This window comes from Leptodactylus fuscus, chromosome 5, assembly GCF_031893055.1.
Source record: "Leptodactylus fuscus isolate aLepFus1 chromosome 5, aLepFus1.hap2, whole genome shotgun sequence".
NCBI lineage: Eukaryota > Metazoa > Chordata > Amphibia > Anura > Leptodactylidae > Leptodactylus > Leptodactylus fuscus.
Window position 1 is genome coordinate 153,548,566 of NC_134269.1, and position 15,021 is coordinate 153,563,586.

General features: G+C 38.6%; 1 protein-coding gene across 3 annotated transcripts in view; it reads right to left on the minus strand.

Moving 5' to 3' along the window:
- TMTC2 (transmembrane O-mannosyltransferase targeting cadherins 2) overlaps nucleotides 1-15,021 on the minus strand; it is a 231,649-nt gene that overhangs the window by 117,862 nt on the left and 98,766 nt on the right. For all 3 annotated transcript variants that reach the window (XR_012716117.1, XM_075274524.1, XM_075274523.1), the window contains one exon: nucleotides 8,072-8,900. Coding sequence is in view for 2 of the 3 variants with exons in the window: in XM_075274523.1 (XP_075130624.1) it covers nucleotides 8,072-8,900 (829 nt within the window). In the remaining variant the exon portion in view is untranslated. The remainder of the gene's footprint in view (nucleotides 1-8,071; nucleotides 8,901-15,021) is intronic.

Genomic DNA, 15,021 nt, shown 5'->3' on the forward strand with positions numbered 1-15,021 from the left:
TGGCGGCTCCTGATGAGCAGATACCCCCAACTCTTTATCCACCAAGGTTATCCCCACCTTGCGTGGCGCCCCGTTCAAATCATCCATACCTCCCTGCCTAACCCTGTATAATGCCAAACAAACAATGCATGGGGTTAAGAACAACACTATTGGACTACATCACACCAACTATAATGTGGTGGACCCCCAAAAAATGGCTTGTAGAGTTAGAGCAAGGAGGACATTACTGGTTTACACAGACCCCATCCTCCACCTAGCAAACAATTTCAGGATGAATCAGAATACCTGAGACAGGTTAGGATTAGAATGATATGTTCAGTGAAAACATACAGATACACATATATACTGTATGCCTGGCTGTGCAGTTTGCTACATGTAGACATATAGTACATACACCGATATAGAATGTATGTATGTATATCTAGGCACATACTTTATTTTCTTTCTACAAATATCAAGTATAACATTACCTTCTGCCCGCTCAGCCATTATTCATGACCATTTTTACAGCTGATCAAACAGGTTTTGTTTAACCTCTTAATTAATCTGAACTGGCTCCTATTTTACCAAGCCATATTAATCTTCACATTCAGTATACAGCCCAACGCTATTAAGCAATTTAAGGCAATTTATTTTACCGTAACTACAACAAAATCATGTCCAACGTACACTATAAGTCAGACATAACTGATGAGAACGCACCTTACACACAGGTGGTCGTACAATATGGAGGGGCAGAAGGGGAAGTTACTACAAGATTCAATAGGGGTTCTTTGTTCTAAGTGAATATACAATCTTATAATAAATAAATAACGGATAAAGGTAACTGTAGAAAGATTACAAAAATGTGTGAGCATGGCGGGATTATTCATTACATATATCACCTGAAAGTAGAGAACTTATACAACTGTAATGGACTACTATTGTTGGTCTGTACACAAGGATTTGCAAGCGTCAGGTTATTAGGAGATGGTCATAAAACAGAAAATGTTGGGCTGGCTGACTCTATAGAGTGGACCAGAAGTTGGGGTATAGAACTGAGACCCTCTCTGACAGCTCAAGTCTAGCACGCTCTCTCCTCTTTTGCCCTCCAGTTTGCTTTGCACTGATAAGGTCAACCTTAGTGCTATAAATTTACCATGTGATCCTGTTTGTTTTGTTTTTGTTTATTTGTTTGTTTGTTTTTTTGGGGGGGCGTCCTTATTTTTGACCCTAGTCCCTATAGGCTCATTAAAGGTTCCTTTTTTGATACTGGAAATAGATGTACATTAATAAATTTGACCATATTGTTCCAGAAACTATCTGGCCCCTAGCGATATATTAGACCTTAACTTACATAATAGGTCATAATTTGGTAATATTTTAGAAAATATCTATATTTAAAATAGTGTTTGCGCTACAATTTTTATTTAAAAAAAAACCAAACTATTATACCAAAATATGTTTAATACTTTTTGATAGTCCAAAAGGTCGGGGGCTATGCTTAGGGCATCCCTTTTGGCTACCTAAGCAGTCAGAGTTGTAGTCACCCATTTTCTGCTTTACAACTTCTTCCTTTCAGCTGCTCTCAGCAGTACCGCTGCCCCTGTACCTATTTCAGGCTCCACCTGGAACTACACGGAAGCTTTGCCTATCCTCTTCCCAAATGGAAACCAGAAAATCTTGTTTATTCGCACCTAACAGCACGCTAATGGGCCAGATTTATTAAAATGGTTTAAAAGCAAAACAATGGTTGCTTTAGGCAAATAAAAAATCACAGTACCACTTTCACTCTGCTCCTAAAAAAATGAAAGCTGCATTGTGATTGGTTGGCCAACTATGACAGTTTTTCATTTAGGGACTTTACTAAATCTGCCTCGGTTTTATGACTTTTTACACGCCAGGTCCTACATAACCTGCTGCAGAGAGGCTGTGCAGGACCATTGGTACCACCAAATTTATCATTTATGACAGAAAACTGGCGTAAATTATACTAAAAATTGACACCATCTACAACCTGGCATAAATTTCACTCCAGGAACAGGGTCCAGTAAAGGGTCCACTTCATCATAAATGGGATCTGCCAGCACAGGATATAGTAAGATAATGACGATCTTCATAACTCTTACACTACATGATTTTCGTTATAACCCCATTTACAAGGGCTTGGATACTGGACCCTGAATTAAGAAAAAGGGGTACAGACAAACAGGGTAGTAAGGGTTAAATACCTTACCAAAAGTGCTAGTTTCATTTACTATGAAAAATAAGGCTTCATTTCCCCTCCACCATCATATTGTTCAACAGAAATACTTTTTCTAGGGTAGGATAGCATCATAATATTTCATGCACTAGATCATGTCGCAATCTTTCAATATGTAAAAAAACCTAAATCAGGAGCCGTAAATTTCCTAAGAAGTTGTACAGCACAGATCTGTAGTACTGCAATGTGCATAAATCCTTGACATATATTATATGTTTTATTTTCTAGCATGGTTTCAAAGGAAGAAAAGACATATCAAAAGGGTATGTCTCTTTAAATCATCATATGACTAAATACCTTATTTATATCCAGATCTTACATATTCAGACTGTTGCCAGGAAAAACAATAAGACACAGACTTTCACTGATTGATTTTCCAGGTTTTTATGTAACAGAACAGACTTACAAATGAGGATTTCTGGGTCATTCTAAGGTCTCTCTTTGCCCTAAAACTTCAGGGCCCATGAAAAAAATATGACATTTAGAAAACACATAGGACTGAACACCGGTGATATTCAGTCATTTCATAGACTTCATACAACCAAAGCTGCAGGGATGTCTGTATGACAGCTTCATCTATAGTAATTAGAGATGAGCGAACACTGTTCGGATCAGCCGATCTGAACAGCACGCACCCATAGAAGTGAATGGAAGCACCTGTGACGCTGACTTTGCCGGCAGCCGGCCGGCATCACAGGTGTTTCCATTCATTTCTATGGGTGCGTGCTGTTTGGATCGGCTGATCCGAATAGTGTTCGCTCATCTCTAAAATACCTTCTACTGGTGGCAGATTATTACTACATGGACACTTTCAATACTGATATAGGATCTAGAAATCCTTCCATAACACTTCTGCTGTGTTTATTTAAATGGAGTCTACCATTGGTTATATTGATTTCTAAAAAAAAAAAAAAAGCATATATTTGCATAGCCTTTAGAAAGGCAGATGAATATGGCAGACAGGAGTGCAGTGGAGCCAGGGAAAGGTAAGCAACAGTGGTTTTTATGTTTGTATCCCCACTCGGTCTCCAATTATTATACTCAGAGGTCTGAGAAGAATCTCAACACCCCCCCCCCCCCCCCCCCGAGTATAATAATTGTTCATGGGTGTTCAAAGTGGGGCATAATACTATATGCAGGGGCCACTATGGGTAATAATAGTATGTGCAGGGGCTACTATGGGGCATAATACTGTGTGCAGGGGCCACTATGTGGCATAATAGAGCGCGCAGGAATGCAGGGGGGGAGGGGGTAGGGTTTTTTCCGTCATCGGTCGGGTGGGGGCATGTCAAAAGTTCTCCATGGGGCCCCGCCATTCCTAGTTATGCCACTGGCTCGCACAGTTGGTAAACGGCTACTAATGTATGAAATAAGGCTACAAGCATAAAATACCATAATATTTACCCCCTGCAGCCAATTTATTGAATGTATAAGTTTGATGAGAAAGTCAAATTATCTGCCAGCAAACAATGATTATGATGGTTTTGTCGATCAGAAGAAAAATTTGTACAGACTATATACACACATTATATATATATATATATATATATATATATATATATATATATATATATATATATATATATACACACACACACACACACACTATAGGCGGGTTAATAGGAAAATCTTGGTTGGATTTCTCATAAATCTCGGTCCCAGCAATCATGGTCATATCCATTGACAACCGATCTACAAAAAAGACTGTCAGCACTATGATGGTTAGAGAAGATCTAACAACTTTACAAAAAAATTTTACTTCTATTTGCAAAATTTTTTAAGCTTTCAATGCCTACAGATATAAATATGGTTATGTTCATGAAAAAAAATAAAAATTTTAAAGCTAAGGCCCCATGTTGCAGAAAGGCAGATTTTTGCATCAAGACCAGGAATGGTTTGAGCAGAAAAGAGAACTATAAATGCTTCCTTAATATTTCCCATTCCTTTTGTAGCCACTCCTAGGTTTGGCTCAAAAAATGTAACCAAAAAAAACCGCAGCTTTTCCGCAAAGTGGCGCCTTGCTGTAGTAAATGTTCTCCTTTGCATACATGCAAAAGTCAATTTTTCTCTCAGTACCAGGTGGAGGATCATAAAAGGTAATGGGCAGATTAGATTAGGTTATATTAGGTGGATTCTAACAGACAGACATTGCCAATGACAATCGTGTGATAAACAAGATGGAAAATGTTTCAAATCAATTGAGAAATCACTTAAATAGATTAAAAATTAGGCAGAGAGGAATGTTATTATAGAGTCTTCTGCCCGCGTACTTGCGATGCCACGGATTAACACACAAATCATTAATAACCTACACAGCCAACAAATAAAGTGATTACCACTTTCATCTATTCCGTAAATATCATTCGCAGCCAATACCATTAGCAGCTAAAGTATTAATGAGTGTGTCACACATAGACGTGATGGATAACTCCGACAATACAGAAGAGAATGCAGAAAGGACTCCGAATCACAAACTATGGGCAAGATTTCAAATTGGTAAACCAGCTTCAGGCTATAAGTGTACCTCCAAAACAACGCAATAGTGCATGCGAATAGAAGAAACGTACATATTTGGCTGTCCTCATCCTCCTCATAGTCAGTCAGACTGTCTATCTGTATAGAATCCAGCTCCTTGCTCAGGCTCATACACTGTAGTCTATGGAGAGGGGATGGGACAAGCTGCTGATGGCAGATATTTTATGCCTCTATTTCTCTTTCAGCAGTAGCCGCCCCCCCCCCCCCCCAATAAATGGACAAGGACACCTAGTTCTTTAAGGAGATGTAATGCTGCAAAGTTTGTTATATTTACCTGCGCTATTCTTTTATGAAAAGTTGTACTATAGCTGGACGCACACTTTTAGACTTATTGGCTTATTTCCTGCCTGAAATCAGCATTAATATCATATTAGTAAGTCACTTGTTAACTGTCATTTATCTGCAGCGATGACCATACCTACCTACAATGGCAACAATGAGTAATAGAATGATTTTACAATAAAAGACAATTATTGTAAAATCAATTACATTTATACTTTTTACAGAAAAGGTGTCAGATAAAAAAAATATTGTAATAAAGCATTCTGCAGCCTTGGCTCTTGTTTTGTTTTATTCTATGGTTAAACAGTTTTGCGAAATGTCTCAAGAACTTACTGCATGAGAAACCAAATGTAAAATATGCAGTCATTTTCACATAAGGCTTTTTGCCTATGTGTTTCTCACTTTCAATTAATTCAATAGAAAAAAATAGGATAGGACACATTGCAGTTCACCATACTGGAAAAATCATCTGCTGTAAAATATTGTAGTGCTTAGCATAAAAGAAAAATGTCATGTGTGAAATTCTACCGGCATTGCTTATTCAGATTGGCTACTAGAAGTTTCACTAGCCCATCCCAACTGGGACATCATCACATGAAGAATGAACTTCCATTACAGCGAAGCCAGAAAGATGATAACCTGAGAAATACAATAAGATAACTGCTATTCTCAGCATCTGTAGATCATATCACTTCAAGAACTTCTTTTGTACTGCCCAAATTTTTGGTGCCCCCCTAACTGCTCAGTGGTGTACTTCCTTTTTACGGAGTCAAACACCACTAATTAGGGTAACCTTACGTAAAAGTGTTTTCCCCTTGTGTATCAGGACTTAGGAGAATAAGCTCTTTGGAGCAATGAGGGAGCTCACCTTGCGTATTGATTTAAAAAAAAAAAAAAAAAAAGGTGATTTCCTGGTAACGGAGGAACCGATTCCAAAGAGGGAAATGTTTTTTGATTCATGGGTCTGTCTGCAGGACTGGGTTATTATGTTGGGTTTTGGTGACAAACTCCCCATAAGCAGGTCAATGCAATATAGCATTGACTGAGCAACAAGGTTCTTGTATCCAACACTGAGTGAAGGTTGTGGTATACTCCTGTTATTGACCTGTCCTGATCATTTTCCTCTCCACTGCCATACCTGGCTCAATGTCAATGAAATACACTGCCCTTTTACCGCCATTGCTTTGTTTCACTACACTTTCCTGGTGATCATGTATTAAGCTAAAAGCTTAGCCCGTGATGTATTGACTGTAACTCAGACACTATTCTGGTTAAGTGACCACAGAAATCCAACCAAGAATACACATGCATGCTTTTCCAGATTTAGAGGTACAGAATGGACAGTCCAGAAGGGACATTCTGTTTCCCGGTCCAATCCAAATCCGATAGAGATCCAGTGGGTCCACAAATGTAGTTCATGAAGAATTTTATATGATTCTCCTCATAGGCCACACTTGTGGACCCAAAGGATCAGATTTGGATGTGGACTCAATAAGATGAGATCATTATGTAGGTTCCACCTGTTACAAATTGTACCTGACATCTAAATAAAAAGAATATGTGGCAATAGCATTAATTCCCTGACAGTCAGCACCATTCAGCTAAATTGACAGCACTTTTCTGGCGATACTAGAAAACTCCTCTTAAAAGTCCACTTTAGATAAATGCCAGGCCTAGAAAGAAAAAGTCTCTCACTAAGACATCTGGTTCTTGATAGAGGAGCTCTGACAACTTATTAAATTAACCAAACACATTTATTTCAGTAAGGTTTTATTGCGGCTTTATTAATAGCTGTATAGCTTAGTCAAAAGTGACTAGAGACGTGAAAAAAATTCATCAAAATAGCCAAAGTCGTGCACCACATGGCACAGGGACATGGATTGTCAGAAATGGGGCTCGTTTCCAGGGAAGTCTGCCCAATTTTTCAACTTTTGAATAACAACTTTGTACTATTACTAAAGTTCAATACTTTATGAAAAATATTTAAAAGTGACGACTTATGGCTACGACAGCTAAATAAAAAATGCCAATATGTCAGGAAGTAGTCAATTGTAGTATACACTTTAACCTGACAGCAAACTTCATAGGAGAGGTCATCAATTTAAGATTGTCAGGGGTCTCAAATCCTGGCCAATGATGTGTGCTGCAATCGGGGGATTTGACCGATACATCACATGGCATGGGACAGCACCACTCCTGATTCAAACAGCTGATCCATGGGGATCCCAGGAGTCAGAACCCCACAGATCTTCAATTGATGATATGGAAAACCCCTTTAAGAAGTCCTTAGGTGATAAAACTAGTACAGTTTACAAAGGAGTAACTGCCACATCTAAAATTCTCAAATGCAGAGGAAGGTATCTAAATGAAGTTTATGAGAATAGCACTGAATCAGTAAAACGTTATACAAGTCTCTTTGTTAGATTTCACAAGGTAACTTGTGAGAATAAGAGTCTTGTTTTTGCCAGAAATGGCAGAGAATTTTCAAATCAAATCTATTTTTGTAATATATAAAATAAATTACCTATAAGAAAAAAAAACAAAAAAAAAAAAACAAATTGAGGGGTAAAAAGTTCATTGAAGTCCCTTCAATACAATGATATGCCGTGATGGTGGAAAATGAACAGAAAACGATCATATAATCCTGTATTAACGCTGGTAAAGGCATGAAGTGCACGAATACTGTTTAACACAATGTGGATACGGTGTTCTGGGTAAAGGATATAATAATGCTGTAAATGCATGTTTTAAAAGCCTGTATTTCAGCACCAACTTGTAAGTGCACAGCAGCGTGAAAGGCTAGAAAAACAAGCACTAAACTTGCCACTCATCTTGGAATGGTTTGTTTAAAGGAACTTAATGAGGCTATAAAGGACATCCAATCTCTTAGCCAGCAGATAAGCATACTAGGAAACCTCACTGAAACACATAGAATGAACCAACGTAGCAAAGCTTACAAGCAAAACAAAGGTAACATTGTGTGAGGCTCAGCAGAATAAGAGTATAGGTTACCTTTCGCTGGATTGACTTGTATTCCTGATCTATACAGCATCTCTTCATTCTTCCAATCCCCGTTTCTTACAACAGTTTTGAGTCCATAAAAAAGAATTAATGCAGCGGCAGCATAAAAAATTAGGCTTTTCAGAATGTTTTTTTGGGCCTTAATGTAAAGAGCTCGGGCCCCTACAGTTATTAGTAAACAGAACCCCATACTGGGAATATAGAGTACACGCTCTGCAATAACAAAGCCAACATAGAAAAATAGATTACTAGCGGGCACAAAGGGGACTATCAATAGAGATAAAGCTAAAACAACAATGTTTTCTGTAGAAGGAAGTTGCAATCCATGGTTAATATGGTTTTTTACACCATTTTCAAGTTTCGAGACAATGGTAGTCCTCGGCTCAGAATTCTTGTATTCTAAATCTGATTGACAGCTATGGCCATTAGTATTCTGCTTGCCATTCATGAACACTTTCCCATTGCATTCTTTTTTTGTACTGGAGCTCTTGAGACTTGTGTAGGCAAGGAGGAAGAGCAAGACGTAAAAGGCCACAGTGTGTATATTCCTCCAGTCAATAACGGATTTAATGAGAGGCACAGCATCCATCGACCAATCAAAGCTGAGTGTATCAGGGCAAAAAAGCAACCAGAGGTTCTTAGTTGGCAAATATAAGAAGGTCAGGGTACGTGTAAGGAGGACTTCACAGTCTGCAGCTGGGTTATCAGAATTGGAAAAACTTGGAGGTGTATTTCCCATCCAGTAGAAACGAGCACCCAACAAAACAGCTCCCCAGGTAACCAAAAGTCCAATGCTAAGAATAAGTGACAAGTTCTTGCCCTGTAGAGAAAAACAAACCAAAACATATATATGGTTAAAAATAAAAAGTAAGTCTTATATAAAAGTAATATAGTAAAGAGCGACAAATGAACCAAATGAGCTGAATATTCCAAGCAGTACATATACTACAACAATGTATGACATTCAAGAATCAGTGACATTCTGAATAATTCACTAACAATGCTGGACTGGCCCACCACCAGAGATGGGACCCAAGATGGCAAGAAATTTATGGTATCTGCTGAAAATATACCATAAATGTGTGAATTAGAAGTACGGCTGTGGAATCGGTAGGCTAAACCACTGACTCCATCATCGATGGCTTACAGTCATGGTAAGTCAAAAGCAGTGAAGCTCTTCTAATTTATTAAAAAGCTAGTCATTGAATTCCTATGAAAGTAAATATATACCAAAGTATACAACTGACTCCTTATACAATATATCAATAGTTGTATAATATAAAAACATTTTAAAATTTCATTTTGAACTCAGAGATAGTATTTTTTTTCCCTATCAGTAAGTCTTCGGAGTATGGGAGGAAACCCACACAAGCACGGGAGAACATACAAACTCCTTGCAGATGTTGTCCTTAGTAGGATTTGATCCCAGAACTCCAGCGCTGCAAAGGCTGCAGTGCCAACAACTGAGCCACTGTGTTGCCTTATCTTTTTGAGTACTCTAAGTAACTTTAGACACAATCCTATAAAGAGCAAAATATAATAAAGGACAGTATATTATAGCTAAAGGTTTACACTGCTAGCAACCAAAAGAGCTAGTAACAGTAGGGACTTCAGGTTATATTATATTACGTTATATTATATGGAGCATTATATTAAATCTATAGATCTAAAGAGATTTTGGGCATAGTGTAGGAATCAGGTTTCATCTAACTATGAAAGCCCATATCCTGATGTAGTGGAGCATCAATACAGCTTTTCACACATTTGTTAATTTTCACTATTGAGAAAGGAGTTTCAATGTAACTTGTGGACTTTCATGCGACACATTTAGAAGTCCATTCTCCACATTTCATTTCCCCCCCATCAAAATGAGGAATGGATCCCAGCAAAAGGGAGAAAGGTCACAATACATAAAGAAATGTTTGGAAAGCGTTCCTTATCCTTTGTTATAGGATCCATTGAGACTTCTGATATAATAAAAAAAAAAAAAAAGACATACAGGAGATGAGATCTTTTAACCATAGCGTGAATTTAGTCTTGCTATATAGTCATGAAATCATGGAACGTGTGTTACAAAGGTTCTTCAGGTCTTTGGATGTTCAAGGATGTTTTGCTTTCTGGATGAGTTATTACTGTGTCCTTGGAGTCATTCTGGCAGCCCCAATACTCCTGGGAAGATTAACCACTGCTCCAAGTATTCTTTATATGAGGATCATAGCTTTCACTATGGTTTGATAAATTACCAGAAATCTAGAAATTGCTTGTTAACCCTTTCTGGAATGTATTTTATTTACTTCTTCTCATCCTTACAGGAATTGTGTTTGTGACATAGTAATATGTAATATTCTACTAATACACGTAATAATATTCTATATATAGTGCAATTTACTGCAATCATACCTGTCTGTTCGGTCAACTAAATGTGACAATATTTAATTTGTGCAACTAAGAGGAAATCTACGTCCTATTGAACTAGATGTCGGACAACATAAATGTTATATTAGTTTAAAGGGAGTCTGTCACCAGTACACAGCATGTCAACCCAATCAGCAGAAAGGTTAGTGTCACTTGAATCAAACAGTATTTCCCCTAGTGAGTTGGTACCACCACAGCCGAGATATTGCCTTTGATGTCAATATGCAAATGAGCTCTTTGGAGTAAATTGCGCATTGCTACTGTTTACCTCTTTGGAGTAATGACAATGTCCTCATAAATCAAAAGATCTCAAATAAAAAGGTTTCATATTGACAAAAACAGTGATATCTCAGTAACGGAGACATTGATTCACAAGGGGAAAACATTGTTTGACTCATATGACCCTAAGGCCGGGTTCACATGGAGTTACGTGCCGCGAGATTTGGCACGTAGACGCCACGTGACCCTTTGCGTGCCGTACATGCTCCCATTGAGTTCAATGGGAGTGGGGATCGTATGCGCCGTGCTAGTTTGCGGCTGTGCATTTATTCACGGCCGCAAACTAGCGCGGCGCATACGCTCCCCGCTCCCATTGAACTCAATGGGAGTGTGTACGGCACGCAAAGGGTCACGCGGCGTCTACGTGCCAAATCTCGCGGCACGTAACTCTGTGTGAACCCGGCCTAAAGGAGTATATTGTAATATGGTTTTTATTAGCAAGTGCCATCGCATATAGTATCACAGTTTATCTCCAAAGAAAACTTCACATCTATGTTGGGGACCTCCTATTATAGTCAGTGGGGTCCACCAGGAGTTGTTTGCATCTGTCATGTGACAAACCAGGCACAGATGTCATTTTCAGTTTTCTGTTCCTATGATGAACAGAAAAGTGTAAATGTTAATGCACATGTGAGCCTAATATATAGACAGTATTGAAAATGGGTTATGTCACACTTCCAATCTCACCAACTCTGCATAGTATTCAGGACACGAATATCATTCTACATGCCATTCAAACCTAAAAGTAGAAGATAGGCAGTTTCTCAAGTCAATTAGATGATTTGCTATCCACTTTATAACCTATTTCTATCTATTATGACTCTTGTAAAAAAAAAACCAAAAAAAAAAAAAACCACAGCACTTGAAGGGGCTCTATTATTGGGAAAAGTCATTTTTAGCTAAGCAGATACTTGCATAGCTTTTAGAAAGACCATTCTACACATACCTTTTGTTGTTTAATCCCCTCAGTAGTTTTTGAATGAGTCCATTTTTATTCATATGCTAATTAGCTTCCAGCCAGCCCAGGAAGTTCTCAGTGAGCACTGTGTGCTGTATGAAAGAGCAGGGAGATAAGTCATCAGCAGCAGCCTGTGCTGTACGCATAGCAGACAGTGCGCAAATACACTTCTGGGGTGCACACTGAAGCCTAATTAGCATATAGATAAAACTGACTCATTCAAAAACTACTGAGGTGATTTACATACAAGGTATGTGTGGAATAGCCTTTCTAAAGGCTATGCAAGTATGTGCATAGTTATAAATGACTTTTCCCAATGATAGAGCCCCTTTAAAAACGTACACTACGTGTGGCACACAATAAGGAGTTCTACATGTTCTTGTTTACTTCATAACAGTAACTCTACACTTATTCCGCTTTGGAGAATGTTTGGTTGCTACAATTAAAAGTTCCATTATTCCAGCACAATCCTAAAATCCACAAAGTCTGCAGCTTAGAACCATAACATGCAGCGCAAAGCAAATCTTCAGATTATTCAATTATGTCAAGTATTTAGAAAGAGTATCGCAGCAGCGCTGGCGTAGTCTGGTATGGCAACCATGGAATCTAAACCATCTCAGTACTGTGGAGACAGAGCAAACCAGATGTCTGACATCCTCTATGTCACTTATCAAGAGTCTCATAGGAGAGAATGAGAAAAGAAAACAAACACGGCATTAGACGTGATTACTTTCTATTTCTGGGGCTACCACACAGGCAGCTGTCCTTGCATGATCAAGGAAACCATCTCTTATGCTGTAAGTCATTTATTTGGAAAGCAAGGTTAACGTCAGGCCAATTCTTCCCAGTGGTTCTGTAATTTATAAAGGCTGTAGGAATGAACTTCTCTCGACAACATTATTAAGCAGTCATTGCAGATCTGCTCTGCACAACGGAAATTATCGAATGTTTAACATTGGAAGGCTCACTCATCTTCACTGTCAATGGTGTGAGAGTTCAGAGGCTCTGTTGAAAGCTAGCTTCCACATATGATTAGTAAGCAGACACAGGCAGGGTGATCAGTCAGCGATTGAGGCTGACGGATGAGAACGTCGGCCTTTCATAACCAGCCTAGGTAATATTCATCCTCCTCCAGTGCTCACAAGCTTCCAATTTTATCTTTTCAACATCATCCTGTAAAGTGATTAGGGACATATGGACTCACTAAGGAGCCCTGGTGTCCACAGCTGGATGCCAGCAATCCAATCTTGTCTTTGCATTTATGTCTTAATAGGTTTTTTAAGTTGCTCAGAAACATTTTCAGTTCCATTATTATCATCAATACATTATTACTGCAAATGTTAGTTGTGTTTATACTTAAAGGGGAATTGTTACCTTGTGCACACAGCCCTCACTACAGGCAGCATGTTATAGAGCAGATTAATACATGGCTAAAATATTGTTTAGTGGAAAAAGGTTCAATATGTACAGTATTTTCTTGATCCATGTTTAGGAGTCCAGTGGATTGTCCTATTTACGCCTGGTTCACATCTGCTTTCGGTATTACGTTTGGGGAGTTCACTTGGGGGCCCACTGAACGTTATACCAAATGCATTGACAAGTGGTGAGCAATGAAAGCACACGGACCCTATAGACTATAATGGGGCCTGTGTGTTTCCCATGCGGTGTCTGCACGAGTCACGCATAGAGGAAAGTAGTCCATGATGTACTTTTCTCTCCACATGTTCGGTGCGGACACCGCGCAGAAAACACACGGACCCCATTATAATCTATGGGGTGTGTGTGCTGTCATTGCTCGCAGCTTGTCAATGCATTTGGTATTCCATTCAGGTGGTCCCAAACGGAATACCGAACGCAGATGTGAACAAGGCCTTAAAAATTTATAGCTACATCTATATGCACAGTCGCATAGAGAAGGCTGTTAGAAATATTTTAGGTGATCCTAGTGATCTAAGACATTAAGAAGCCTATCCTTAAAATATGTCATCAATATGATGATTAGCTATTTAAAAGCTGCTGTGGTCTCATTTACGTTAATGGTACAATGCTGCAAAACACTCACTACAAACGTTGCAGAGCATTGCAGCCCTGGCTACTGCTCTAAATAATGAAGGAGACACTATGCTTGCACAAGGCCAGGTCCCTTCAAATAGCTAAATGGTACAGGTGCCAACAGTGACACCCACCAATCTGAAACGCATGTATAAACCACTAATTCTAAAAAGTTGTGTAATCCCTTTAAATCAATAAAATGAAAGAAATTCAAGTTATTCTGAAAGAAAAAATTGAGATTATATATATTATATATATATATATATATATATATATATATATATATATATATATATATATATATATATATATATATATATATATATATATATGAAGACCATGAAGACAAGAAACCATGTTTAATATCACAGGTCAAATGTACACTTACACAGTTTGTTCTACTTTTGGTGAAACAGTAGGCAATGGCACACATGCTAAAAAATCAAAGACCATTCAGCTGCCGTAGGGCCTTATACCGAGGGGCTCCAGTCCTGATTCATGGCAGCCTCTCTGCTACTGGGCAGCAAATGCATGTGTAAGACTCCAGGGGCAAAGCAGCAAGGCAGAACTGGTACAAATGCCCTGAGTGCTGGGTTCCAGGGAAGCCATTAACTAGCCACCTTGTATACGGGACTAGCACAGTGAACAGTGAACCTTGGTCCAGGGTGATGGGAAGCCTAGCCAAGTGTTTGAAAATTCCCTTGCTCAGAGGGAATTCAATGTTAGAAATCAAGGAAATAAATAATTGGAGTAAGGACTAGAGTACAAAATCCTGCACTGATCCATATCATTATAAATATGGGGGTCTGAACTAGACTTTTAAAGGTTACCCCTTATTTACTAGGACACCACCATTTAAATCCACTGGGAGGCAATCGCTTGCCTATTTAGCATTCATACATAATCACATCTTCAGCCGAGTGCCTAAATAAACTGATGAATATTCACTCTCGCCTCGACCGATGGCCAACACAAATAGCACTGGCTTTGTTAATTCTGTTTCCTGCATCTGCCATCAATTACAAGTTTTTAACCCAACTAAACTACAAAATTAACAAAGAAAAAAAAATCCAGACTGGAAGTAGTCTTATGGTTCATCTGGAAAGCAGAGGTGATATTACATCACATGTGTATTACTTAGGTCATGTACACACAAGCGATTTCTATCCAGAAAACACGGCCTGTATGCAGGTTGTATTTCCCACACTGAACACAGTTGTGTGAACAGAACTCACTA